Source organism: Mobula hypostoma, chromosome 11, assembly GCF_963921235.1.
Source record: "Mobula hypostoma chromosome 11, sMobHyp1.1, whole genome shotgun sequence".
Lineage (NCBI taxonomy): Eukaryota > Metazoa > Chordata > Chondrichthyes > Myliobatiformes > Myliobatidae > Mobula > Mobula hypostoma.
Window position 1 is genome coordinate 24,602,419 of NC_086107.1, and position 14,163 is coordinate 24,616,581.

The 14,163-nt window shown below is 41.5% G+C and overlaps 1 protein-coding gene across 1 annotated transcript in view; it reads right to left on the reverse strand.

The window, feature by feature from the left end:
• mettl15 (methyltransferase 15, mitochondrial 12S rRNA N4-cytidine) overlaps positions 1-14,163 on the reverse strand; it is a 91,454-nt gene that overhangs the window by 45,091 nt on the left and 32,200 nt on the right. The window contains exon 2 of the mRNA XM_063061758.1: positions 12,193-12,329. Coding sequence (XP_062917828.1) covers positions 12,193-12,329 — 137 coding nt within the window. The remainder of the gene's footprint in view (positions 1-12,192; positions 12,330-14,163) is intronic.

Genomic DNA, 14,163 nt, shown 5'->3' on the forward strand with positions numbered 1-14,163 from the left:
AATAAATTCTAAAGTAGATAGATATTGTTTATTAAAAAAATTAAAATACTGCATAATGGCAGGAAGAAATTTATTTACTTCATTAGTACCAAAGTGAGAAGTTTCATTTCAATTCATATTTAATTATTACTTATTATCATTTGATTAATTCAAAATCGTTACATTTTGAGATGTGTTATTTTCACTGTCATTTTGAGAGCGTGACAGGTCCAGCGGTAGCTTGTGCATCCATGTGAAGCAGGGTTCAACTGTCAAGCAATTCAATAAAAATGTCAATATAATGTCTACACTGATTCGAGTAGTAGGGTGCAACTATGAAAACTGTGAATACGAACAGTCAGCATTACTTTTGAATATGTTGTTAAAATACAATTTTAATAATTGTGCTTGAAATGCAATATTTCATAATGCGCAGTATATTTCATAAGAAAGATTCCATTCTCCACCATACTTTCAAAATTTAATTTCCAGTGAGCACATTCCTCCCTCATTGCTAACCCTCAAAAAACAATGTTTTATTTTCTGAATCCCAAAAAGCACAAATTTATCTAACCTACTGTTCAGAAGAGATTGCCCAGCATCCAAACAACTAGTATGGAATTTATGATCTGATTATCAATTCTGCTTCCACCGGATGAACATCAGAGCAAAGGCAACAATCAATTTTAAGCCTTCCAGTGACCTATTAACAAATTATTCAGAAATAAATATGACACAAGAATTTATGGCGAATATTGGCTCAATGGACAAATACACCAGCTGATGCTCTTGTGGAAGTTTATCCTGGGAGACAAGTTTGTCAGAAGTCCAATAAATTCTGTACATCAATTTTATTTTAAAGTTGATATGGAAGACAAATTTCATGGCTAGTCAATTAAAATGCTCAAGTACATCTCTTTGTCAAGCACTTTGCCTTGTCAGTCGTGATAATAGCCAGGATCTTCCAATAGGCAGCAATTTTCGTTTCACTTCCCATTCCCTCACCAACATGTTTATCCATGGACTTCTCTACTGTGAATTTGAAACGACACACACATTAGAGGAACAACAGTTCATTATTTAACCTTGGTAGTCTCCAACCTGACAGCACGAACATCAACTTCTCTAACTTTTCATAACTACTCCCCTGTGTTAAATCCCACCACAAATTTTTGTTTTACCTTATCCCACTGGCCCCATTACTCTTTCTCTATCCTCCACTCTCTTAATCTGTCCATCACCCACACACTTCTCACTCTGGTTCCCTCCTCACTTTCTTCCCTTTATCCTCCAATGTTCTATCCTAGCAGATTCCATTCTTCAACCCTTCATCACTTCCACCTATCAATCCCACTCCAGTCAAAACATCCATTGTCGATTACCCTCCATGGATGCTACCTGACCCACTGAGTTCCTGCATCATTTTGTGTGTTGCTCCAGATTTCCAGCATCCACAGTTTCTCTTGTGAGCCAATAAAATAATCAGTTTTTAAGTAATTTTTATTGTATACAAGTAATTTTTGGTTAAAGTATTGTGACAAGGCAACTTTTGAACCTGAACTCTATTAGCATATAAAGAACATTGTGCTTTACACAAAAACAGGATTCATGATTTATATTCTGCAGCAAAATTGATGGTATTACTCACCGCCTACTATATCCCCTCCCATTCAGAATCAAAAAGGTACTTCCTTTTGTCCTCATCTTCCACCTCAGCAAACTTCACATTCAACAGCTATCTTCTGTTGTTTCTGAGAAATTCAACAGCATGGAACCACCAAAGTTGTTCCCCAAGAAAATTCCAGGACAAGACCCACAAGCATGAGCTACCTCATGAAGTCCAGAGGTGGGGTGCGGGGCCATGATCGACTCCATTTCTGACTGATCAAAGTGTCAAGGAAGACTGAAGCATCGAGGTGAATGTGGAGGAGTCCGGGACAGAGGTCAGGAGGCCATAGGTCGGCAGTCAATTTCCACAGAAGGACTGAGTTCGAGCGGTCACTCTTCTCAATGCTGACAGAGGATGCTTTTGAAATTCGAGTTTTACGTGATTATTGGCGTGGACTGCAGTTTTTATTGGTCTCCTTCAGTTTTCTGTGTTTCCTTTCTTGCTGCCGATTGGTGGGTTGGGAGTTGGGGGTTTGATGTCCGTGTTGCCATTTTCCAGGTGGGCGATATGTTAGTTTTTGGGGATTTGGGGTCTGATGTTCTTGTTAATGCTTTTCCATGTGGGCAACCTGTTTTTTCTTGTGTGCAAGACAGGGGGTTGGAGGTTTGATGTCATTGCTGCTGGTTTTATTTCCTTGCAGTTGATATGTTAGCTTTTTGCGAGGGTGGGGGTTGGGAGTTTGAGGTTTGATGTCCAGCTGCTGTTTTCTGGGCGGGCGATCTGTTACATTTTGTGTGAGGGAGGGGTTGGGGTTTACAAGCTTTTGTTTCTTTTTCTTTTTCATGTGTTGGGGGTGGGGTTGGTGACTTCCATGGTTTTTCTGTATTTCATGGGCATCTGGAGAAGACGAATCTCAGAACTGTATTCTGTGTTACGAGAATACACATAAAATTAAGATGTTTGCTGGCCTGGGCTAGCATCAGTGGCATCAGCAGTTGGTCTGCCACCTGCCCTCAGGGGAAGGAGAGATAAGGAACAATGGAGCAGCGTCTGGAGATGTGTAATGAAGGGATGTGGGAGGGAGAGCTGTCTGGAGCGGCTCCCCCCTTTGAACCCTGAACTGTTTGAAGTGATGGACAGGCGATACCCCAGCAGGGGGATAAAAAGGGACAGGTTCGCTAAGACAGGCACACACGCCACCCGAGGTAACGAGACCCTGGAAGCGGTGCGCCTCTCACGAGTGGTGAGAAGTACCGGACAACGCACAGGGTGGAAAGGTACGATCAGCGGGAACCCGGTGTGTGTCCGCCCTTGCCTGGGTGCCGGGTTCACTGCAGAGGATCGACCGCATCTGGAGGAGGGGTCACAGTCGGTGACCTCAGGTGACATCACCAAGGACCCGCCCAAAAGCTGTTTGTGAGCCATCTCGCTGGTCTGTGAGCCATCTTGCTGGTCTGTGAGTGAAGCCGTTCTGAATGATGAGTTGTTCCTATTCTATCTCTCTCTTCCCCCACGTTATCCACCGCCATGGCAACGATTACTGCGAACTGAACTACTAAACTGGACTGAACTTTGAGTCATTTTGAAATTGGTCATTTACCCCTAGACAACGATAGAGCTTGATTGATGCTGTTATCTTAATTCTGTGCACATGTGTGTTTATCATCACTGAACTGTTGCATTTATTATCCTTTCGATTACTGTGTTGCTTGTTTCTGTAATAAAACTTTCTTAGTTCTAGTACTCCAGACTCCAACTGAGTGATCCATTTCTGCTGGTTTGGCAACCCAGTTACGGGGTACGTAACATCTGCAGGAAGGTTTGCGAGTGCTGCTCTGGGGGGTTTAAACTAGATTTGCAGGGGGAGGGGAACCAGAGTGTTAGAGCAGATAGTGAGGTGGAAGAGGATAAAGGTCATGCGAGAACTGCAAGTATAGTGCATGGAGTAAAGCCAGATCTAAAATATAAAGAGGCTTTGAAGAAAGAGAAGCAGAATAAAGGGTGTAAAGGTAGTAAGGTAGAAGGGATAAAGTGCGTGTACTTCAATACTTCAGGAACAAAGGTGATGAACTGAGAGCTTGGATACATGTTGTTATCATGGCTGACTTTAACTTCCCTAATATTGATTGGCATCTGATTAGTTCTAATGGTTTAGACGGGGAAGAGTTTGTTAAGTGTGTCCAGGATGGATTCCTGTCACAGTATGTTGACAGGCCGACTAGGGGGAATCTAATGCTAGGTAATGAACCGGGTCAGGTCACAGATCTCTCAGTGGGTGAGCATCTGGGGGACAGCGATCACCGCTCCCTGGCCTTTAACATTATCATGGAAAAGGACAGAATCAGAGAGGACAGGAAAATTTTTAATTGGGGAAGGGCAAATTATGAGGCTATAAGGCTCGAACTTGTGGGTGAGAATTGGGATGATGTTTTTGCAGGGATATGTACTATGGACATGTGGTCGATGTTTAGGGAACTCTTTCAAGATGTCAGGGATAAATTTGGCCCGGTGAGGAAAATAAAGAATGGTAGGGTGAAGGAACCATGCGTGCCAAGTGAGGTGGAAAATCTAGCCAGTTGGAAGAAGGCAGCATACATGAGGTTTAGGAAGCAAGGATCAGATGGGTCTATTGAGGAATATAGGGTAGCAAGAAAGGAGCTTAAGAAGGGGCTGAGGAGAGCAAGAAGGGGGCATGAGAAGGCCTTGGCGAGTAGGGTAAAGGAAAACCCCAAGGCATTCTTCAATTATGTGAAGAAAAAAAGGATGACACGAGTGAAGGTAGGACCAATTAGAGATAAAGGTGGGAAGATGTGCCAGGAGGCTGTGGAAGTGAGCGAGGTCCTCAATGAATACTTCTCTTCGGTATTCACCAATGAGAGGGAACTTGATGACGGTGAGGACAATATGAGTGAGGTTGATGTTCTGGAGGATGTTGATATTAATGGAGAGGAGGTGTTGGAGCGGTTAAAATACATTAGGACGGATAAGTCCCCAGGGCCTTAAGGAATATTCCCCAGGCTGCTCCACGAGGTGAGGGAAGAGATTGCTGAGCCTCTAGCTAGGATCTTTATGGCCTTGTTGTCCATGGGAATGGTACCAGAGGACTGGAGGGAGGCGAATGTTGTCCCCTTGTTCAAAAAAGGTAGTAGGGATAGTCTGGGTAATTACAGACCAGTGAGCCTTACGTCTGTGGTGGGAAAGCTGTTGGAAAAGATTCTTAGAGATAGTATCTGTGGGCATTTAGAGAATCATCGCCTGATCAGAGACAGTCAGCATGGCTTTATGAAAGGCAGATCGTGTCTTTGAGGAGGTGAGCAGGCACATAGATGATGGTAGTGCAGTGGATGTGATCTACATGGATTTTAGTAAGGCATTCAACAAGGTTCCACACGGTAGGCTTATTCAGAAAGTCAGAAGGCATGGGATCTAGGGAAGTTTGGCCAGGTGGATTCAGAATTGGCTTACCTGCAGAAAGCAGAGCGTCGTGGTGGAGGGAGTACATTCGGATTGGAGGGTTGTGACAAGTGGTGTCCCACAAGGATCGGTTCTGGGACCTCTATTTTTCGTGATTTTTACTAATGACCTGGATGTGGGGGTAGAAGGGTGGGTTGGCAAGTTTGCAGACAACACAAAGGTTGGTGGTGTTGTGGATAGTGTAGAGGATTGTCGAAGATTGCAGAGAGACATTGACAGGTTGCAGAAGTGGGCTGAGAAGTGGCAGATGGAGTTCAACCTGGAGAAGTGTGAGGAGGTACACTTTGGAAGGACATAATCCAAGGCAGAGTACAAAGTAAATGGCAGGATACTTGGTAGTGTGGAGGAGCAGAGAGATCTGGGGGTACATGTCCACAGATCCCTGAAAGTTGCCTCACAGGTAGATAGGATAGTTAAGAAAGCTTATGGAATGTTAGCTTTCATAACTCGAGGGATAGAGTTTAAGAGTCATGAGGTAATGATGCAGCTCTATAAAACTCTGGTTAGGCCACACTTGGAGTACTGTGTCCAGTTCTGGTCGCCTCACTATAGGAAGGATGTGGAAGCATTGGAAAGGGTACAGAGGAGATTTACCAGGATGCTGCCTGGTTTAGAGAGTATGCATTATGATCAGAGATTAAGGGAGCTAGGGCTTTACTCTTTGCAGAGAAGGAGGATGAGAGGAGACATGATAGAGGTATACAAGATATTAAGAGGAATACATAGACTGGACAGCCAGCGCCTCTTCCCCAGGGCACCACTGCTTAGTACAAGAGGACATGGCTTTAAGGTAAGGGGTGGGAAGTTCAAGGGGGATATTAGAGGAAGGTTTTTTACTCAGAGAGTGGTTGGTGTGTGGAATGCACTGCCTGAGTCAGTGGTGGAGGCAGATACACTAGTGAAATTTAAGAGACTACTAGACAGGTATATGAAGGAATTTAAGGTGGGGCGTATATGGGAGGCAGGGTTTAAGGGACGGCACAACATTGTGGGCTGAAGGCCCTGTGCTGTGCTCTAGTATTCCATGTTCTATGTTCTATACATACTTCGATAATAAAATGAACCTTTTGACCTTTTTTTTGGAAATATTTCCCCTGAAAAACTTTGGATTGTTCTTTCATCTCACCCACACACAGTCTTTCCAAATGGTATTTTCCCCATACAATTACAGAAGATACAACACTTATTCATTTCTGCTTTCTAGAATTTTGCCAAAGTGCAGAGGCCACAACACCCATTTCAGGTTGAGATAGATCAGCTGGATGAGTGGTGTCACAACAACCTTGCACTCAATGTCAGTAAAGACAAAGAATTGACTGTGGACCTCAGCAAGTGGAAGTTGAGTGAAAACCCATAAGTCCATTTTGAGGGATCAGCAGTGGAAAGGGTGAGCAGTTTCAACTTCCTGGGTGTTACCATCCCTGAAGATCTAACCTGGGTCAAACATGATATATTGATGCACTTACAAAGGTGGGAAGACAGTGGCTGTATTTCATTTGGAGTTTGAAGAGACTTGGTATGTTACCAACGGCTCTGGCAAATTTCTACAGATGCACCTTGGAGGGTATTCTAACTGGTTACATCATGTCTGGTAGGAGGGACCACTACACAGGGCTGGAACAAGCTGCAGAAAGTTAGCAGCTCAGCCAGCTCCATCATGGGCACTAGCCTCACCAGCATTGAAGACATCTTCAAAATGCAATGCCTCAAAAAGGCGGCATCCATAATTAAGGACACCATCACCTAGGACATGCCCTCTTCTCATTGCCATCATCAAGGAAGAGGTTCAGGAGCCCAAAGACACACATTCAACATTTCAGGAACAACTTCTTTCCCTCCACCATCAAATTTCTGAAAGGACAATTAACTCAAGTACACTACCTCACTATTGTTTTCTTTTAATTTGCTTTTTTTCACTACTCGTTCAATTTAAATTATTATATATTTTTCTTATTGCAATTTGGATGTTTTATTATGTATTGCATTGTACTGCTGCTGCAAAACAACAAAATTCACGACATATGCCGATGATAATAAACTTAATTCTGATCCTGATTTCGGTGAAACAAATTTCTTCTGTTACTCCTTTCAATTGGTATACTGTATTTATCGAGACGGATATAAATTTAAATCAATGTACAAGCCCTTTAGACCATGACTTTGAGCTGTCCTTTTAACCTAACCTACTGCAACCCTAACTCTACTCTCCCACATTGCCCTCCATTTTTCTTTCATCCATGTGCTCAGTCTTCAAAGGGGATCCAAGGAAAATACATTTAAAAAAAAAACAGAGTGGCTAATATCCATAAATGCCCTGCCAGAAGAGGTGGAGAAAACAGATACAATTACCATAGTTAAAAGGTAGTTTGACAGACATTCAGTAGGCAAGGAAGGATATTGTTCTAATGCAGACAGTTAGATTTAGCGCAGGTAGGCAAAAAATTTGGCATGGATGAATATGCCAAAGAGTCATTTTTATGCTGTACAACTCAATTAATTAGTAATCTTTTACATGGAACCTTATCAAAGGGCTTTTTGCAAGTCTAAGAGAGCCGTATCCATTGGTTTTCCTTGATCTAAATTGTTAAACTCCAATAGGTTTGTTAACAATGAGCTATCTACCAGAAAACCATGTTGACTCTATCCGATCCTGTCATTGGAACCTTTTTAAAAGATTATTGCATTTAACACCCTACTGAAAGTATACATTCCTGCAGTTTTCAAGTGGTATGCATATCCATATAATTTTAAAAACTTAAAAATGTATCCACTCAATCTATTAATATTATAAACAATAATAGGGTGGAATTTTTTTTCCAAAGCAAATGATGGAACTGAAATTGAATAATAATTGACACTGAGATAAACAGAAAACTATTAGGGCAGCTGTTGAGAAGCTTGGTCAGAGAAATGGCTATAATAATTTAAATCAATACCAAAGAGTGAAAAAAATTTGGGGATGGGATTACTGAGCTGAGGAGAATAAACTAACGTAATAAACAGCATGGTTCATGCTGATTGACTCTAAAATCATATTAATGACGTGGCAGATAAATCTTATGCGTAACATGCAACAGGTACAGGTTAATTGTGCACAATATTTTCAAGGCATGTTTTCCTGCACAATCCAATTTCTCCTTCTTTCCAATTTATTAAAGTTAGCTTGAAATATATTCTGTGACAAAATTGAAGTTTCACTGCAAAAAATTGATTCAATCAGGTGCTGTTCGCAAGAATTTTCATAATTTGTCGGTACACATGCTTTCCCATACTATTTTCCCCCTTTTGTTTAAACTGTTGGGGATACTGGTGAGGGTGAGGGAAATGAAGGATATATATACATTAGTGCCCAGTTGCCTACACACATTTCCACACAAAGCAAAACCAAGGAACCGATTGTGAATTTCTGCTAAAGGGAAATTAGGAAAACACACACTAGCCCTAATTTAGGAGTCAGCAGTGGAAAGGGAGAGCAGCTTCAAGCTCTTCGGCATCAACATCTTGAAGGATCTACTTTGGTCCAACATACTGATGCAATCACAAAGTAGGCATGGCAGTGACTCTATTTCACTAGGACTTTTAAGGAATTTGGTATGTCACCAAAGTGTCTTGCTAATTTCTACAGTATACAAAGGAAGGCATTCTAACAGGGAGATAGTCAAGAGCCCTAAGAACCACACTCAAAGTTTAATGAACAGCTTTCCCCCTCCACCATCAGATTTCTGAATGGTCTATGAACACTGCTCCAAAATTTGCCCTTTGCACTTTTTAATTGTTGTAACTTAATTTTTATGTCTTGCACTGTACTGTTGCAAAACAACGAAATTTATGACATATCAGTGATGATAAGCTTGATTCTATTTATATACACTATACAGTACAGCTAACATATTCAGTGACATGATTGGTTGTGAATAATTTGTACTTAGTTTTCTTAATTTAATTGATACAAATTTTATCAGTAGTTGCTTGTATTAGTTTATTTGTTTGTGTGTGTGAAGACAGCATTTCCAAAAAGAAGTGAAAATGATACCAAATTGAAATTCGAAAGAGTAGAGCAAGAAGACAATGATATCAAAGTGATAGGGAAAATGAAGTGAAAGAACACTAGTATTGTCAAGCACATAATTACGAGCTAATCAGACAAAGTGAAGGGTAGCAATTATTAATTCAATGGAAATCACTTTGCCTGTAAATTTGAATCAATCAGTAAAAAATAATTACTACCATAACCTGTCATGGCATAATTTAAAGCATAAATATTTTTCCCCATATACTTAGCTATCTCTGCAAACTCTTATGATCCTATATCCCTCAAGTTGTGACATTTGTTCACTTTCAGCTTCCTTCTACACTCCCAACTAGGTGGCTATAAGGTCAATTATATATTAGCTTGGGTAAAGACACTGCTCAGCTTGCACAGTAACAACTTTTAGGATGAGACACTTCCAGAGGAGATGAGCTCAGAGCCCAGAGAAGCAGTTCTGCTTTTGGCTATCCCTTGTTCTGACCCTGCTTTTGGGAGCTGGCACCAATCCAGACTGAGATGAAACAGAAAGTTACACAAAGATTGCAGATTACCTGAAATCCAGCCAGAGCTGTAGCTCCTGAATAAAATTATTTTCTACCAGTTCTTGGAGCTCTGTCTTGACCCTGGTCATAACTTGAATTATTATTGGATCTGTACAACTTACCCCTCCACAGCTTAGTTAAAGGTATTTCAGAGTAACTATGTCATTACCAGATTAAAGATCATATTCATCCACTGAATATTTAGGTCGATCAAAATATAATTTTTAAAGTTCCTTTGAAGAAAAAATGACCACAAATCATCTAAATCAACAACACTGGGAGGTTTAAGCTGAAGTTTGAATATCTTGACATTTGCTCTTTAATGTCGAAGGATCAGTACAGTTAGTTTAAGAGATTACCGTGTAGTACTGCCTTCAAGTTCAGCCTCTAAACACTGATGGAGAGATTGAGCTATCAATTCTTCTGATCAAAAACAAATGTTATTTTTTGTATAATTGAAGGAAGAAACAAATTACAGCAGAGAACACAAACACATTTAATTTCACACACAATCTGAGTACAAATAATGCAATTTGTAATAACAGAATTTATTTTTGTACTATCTGGTGAAAAACCCTAAAATCTAAAATTGAGAAAGTCTGCAAATGCTGGAACTCCAAAGCAACATGTACAAAATGATGAAAGATCTCAGCAAGTCAGGTATCACCTATGGAAATCAATACAGTCGACGTTTCAGGCTGAGACTCTTCTTCAGGACTTGCAAGGAAGAGAGAAGGTGCCAGAATACAAAGGTGGGGAGGAGAAGGAGGATAGCTAGATGATAGGTGAAGTTAGGTGTGTAGGAAAAATAAAGGGCTGGAGAGGGATGATTCTGATAAGGGAGGAGAGAGGACATAGGAGAAAGGGAAGGAAGAGGGCACGCAGGGGGAGGTGATAGGTAGTTGATAAAAGGTACTAGGCCAGAGAGGGGAATAGAAGAAGAGGGGAGGGGAAGGGAGAAACATTTTTACTGGAAGGAGAAATCGATATTCATGCCATCAGGTTGGAGGCTACCCAAATGGAATACAAGATGTTACTCCTCCACCCTGAAGGTGGCCTCATCTTGACATGAGACCATGGACCAATATATTGGAAGCAGAATGGGAATTGGAATTAAAATTTTTGGCCACCAGGAAGTTCCACTTTTGGCAGATGGAGCAGAGGTGCTCGATGAAGCAGTCCCTCAATTTATGACGGGTCTCACCAATGTACAGTAGGCTGCATCAGGAGCACCAGACACAATAGAAGACCCCAGTAGATTTGCAGGTGAAGTGTTGCTTCACTTGGAAGGATGGTTTGGGGCAGTGAATGGGCAGGTGTGGCACTTTGGCCGCTTGTAGGGATGTGCCAGGAGGGAGATTAGTAGGGAACGACAAATAGACAAGGGAATTAGGGAGGGAGTAATCCCTGCGAAAAGTGGAGAGAGGGGTAGCTAAAGATATGTTTAGTGGTAGAACTTGTGGAGGATGATGTGCTGGATGCAGAGGCTCATGGGGTAGTAGACAGGGACAAGAGGAACTCTGTCACTGTTCAGATGGCGGGAAGGTGGGGTGAGTGAGGATGTTTGGGAAATGGGGGACATGTGAGCAAGGGCAGCATTTATAGTGGAGGAAGGGAAACCCCATTCTTTGAAGAAGGAGGACATCCCTGATGTCCTGGAAATGAAAGCAGCATCCTGGGAACAGATGTGGCAGTAATGAAGGAACTGAGAAAAGGGAATAGCCTTTTTACAGGAGATAAGAGTGGGAAGAGGTATATAGCCATGGAAATTGGTAAGCTTATAAAAGATGTCAGTCAACAGTGTGTCACCAGAGATGAAGACTAAAAACAAGAAAGGGTAGAAAGGTGTCAGAAATGGACCAAGTGAATTTAAGGGCAGGGTGGAACTTGGCAGGCAAAGTTAATGAAAATGATGAGCTCATCATAGGTGCAGGAAGCAGCACCAATGCAGTCGTCAACGTAATGGAGAACGAGTTGGGACACTACCGGGGAAGGTTTGGGACATAGACTATAAATGAAGAGGGAGGCATAGCTGGGGCCCATGCGGGTGGCCATGGCTATCCCTTGAGTCTGGAGAAAGTGAGAGGAGCCAAAAAAGAAATTGTTGAGGGTGAGGACCAGTTCTGCCAGGAGAAGGGTGGTAGTGGAGGGGAATTAGTTGGTTCTTTTATTAAGAAAACCATAAAGTAACTAGTTTGCAAAGTACCAAGGTAACTTACTACTTAGAAGAAATAATAGCACAACTTGAATTAACTCTTAAACCTAATGCAGTAAACAAACATGTAGTTATTGGAAGATTAAACCCTTGCATTATTGGCTGATATTTGAACTTAATTACAAATCTTAATTTTTATTTGTCACTAATTAGAATGAGCACAGTTTCAATTTTGCTCAGCAACAAGCAGTTCATTAATGATCATTTTCACCTTGACATTTTTATTTTAAATAACGTGCCCCAGTTTACTTAACAATTAACGTCAATTTTAGGAAGTGCAATTCAGAATTCACACATTTTAAAATTTTGAAATGAAAACAACACCTATTGGTGTGGTACTTACTGATAGGTTTGTGAAATTTGTTTAGCAATTTCATATGCCATTGGATCTCTATCAAGGGCAAACACTGAGATGTCAGAGGCTTGGGAAAGGATCATCTTTGTGTGGCCCCCTGCTCCAAACGTCATGTCCAGAAATATCTGCAAAAAAAAATATGACGAATACGTTTAAAAAATGAAAATATTTTCTGGTGATTAACAAGTGTTAGCATGCAATGTTCTTTTACAGCCAAACACTGCATGCTGTGATGAGTTATCTCCATAGCCTCTCATTGTCTTCCACACCAAGTACATGATGTTACAACTACTAAACCCCCACCCCCCTTGCTTCTCAAGCCTCTGATCACCTGTTTTCAGAGTACACTTGTAATTAACATGAATAACCCTCATCTTATTTAGCTTGTGTCAATCTTCCATTTGTCTTTCTATAATTTCAATAGAAAGACTTTCACAAGTCTTTCATCAGTTGCACATCATATTGTAAAGTTTCAAAAGTGCAAAGAAAAAAGAACTGAAGATTCCATACATTTGAAGTAAAAACATTGAAGAAATATTCAACAGGTCAGGAGCATCTTTGGATAGTGAAACATTTCAGGTTGATAACTTCTCATCAGAATTCAGAAAATTTAGAAAAACAAAGGTACTTTATGTTGCAGGAATGAGGGAGGTGTGGAATGAAAAACAAATGAGTATATGTGAGAGGGTGCAAGAGAGAATGGATGATAGATTGGTATTGACAGAGAGCATACACAGGCTGAATAAGGAGTAAAACAAAGAGAAAATAAAGGAAGGAAACAAAAAAAAAATCATTAGATACAGCACTGGCTGGAAATGTGAATAAGGGGAACTCTCATAGCCAAGCTGCATTTGTGGACAGCGAAGTAAACTGAGTATATCAGAGTTTTCAAGAAAGTATCAATTAAAAAACTGCAGATGCTGTAAATTTTCAATGCCGGAAATGGTCAATAGGCCAAACTATATCTATAAAGAAACACAGCCAATGATTCAATAGATCTAACCTCTACCATTCTTCTGAGGTGAACTTGGGAACCCAGAGGGGATTTAGGGTTTAGGGACATGGATATGGGGAATTAGAAATCAGGCCAGAATCTAAGCCTCCGCACCACGTTCCAAGGCCAGCAATGCAGACATGGGACATTCATGCCAGACCTGCATGGACAAGGGCTGATGGCCCAACCCACTGGGTCAGTGAGTCGTCAGCAGGTCTTGGAGTCAGAGCTCCATGCAGGCAGGAGGAATGAGGTCCAATGCCCTCCAGGAATGCGAATCTGTGAGACCAGAGTCTGAGGATTAGCGTTAAGAGATCTGCAGGTCCTTGGATCGATGCAGAGGCCTGATAAGAAATCTTAAATTGAGGCTAGTTGGCCAGAGCCCTGAGTCTGCAAATTTCTGTGAATCTGCTAGAGAAGTCAAAGGCCCTATATCTGCGAGTTCCCAAGTTCACGTCTGCCGGAGGCCAAAGATGGGCTGTCCCAGTGTTGAAAGACCGTGTGGATGGGTGGGTGGGAGGGTGGAAAGGGATTTGGTTTGCTGCTGCCATTTTGTTGCTTGTTGTGTTCTGTGTTGTTCTGCTGAGCACTTGTGGGCATGCTATGTTGGCTCTGGAGTGTGTGGCAACACATGCAGGCTGCTCCCAGCACACCCTTAGGTTGTATTAGTTGTTAATATAAATCAGGGATTTCACTTAATGGTTTGATGTACAGTACTGTGCAATAGGCTAGGGAGCCTAAGACTTTCCACGGTACTGTAGTAACTTTACGTATTGCACTATATTGCTGCCGCAAAAAAAAACAAATTTCATGACAGATGTGAGTGATGATAAACCTGATTCTGATATGGGTCTCTGTTGTGGACTGAGTATAGGAAGGGGCAGGGAGAGGGAATCACGGTTGGGAAAAGGGGAAGGGAGCGGGAAGCACCAGAGAGACATTCTGCAATGATCAATAAACCAATT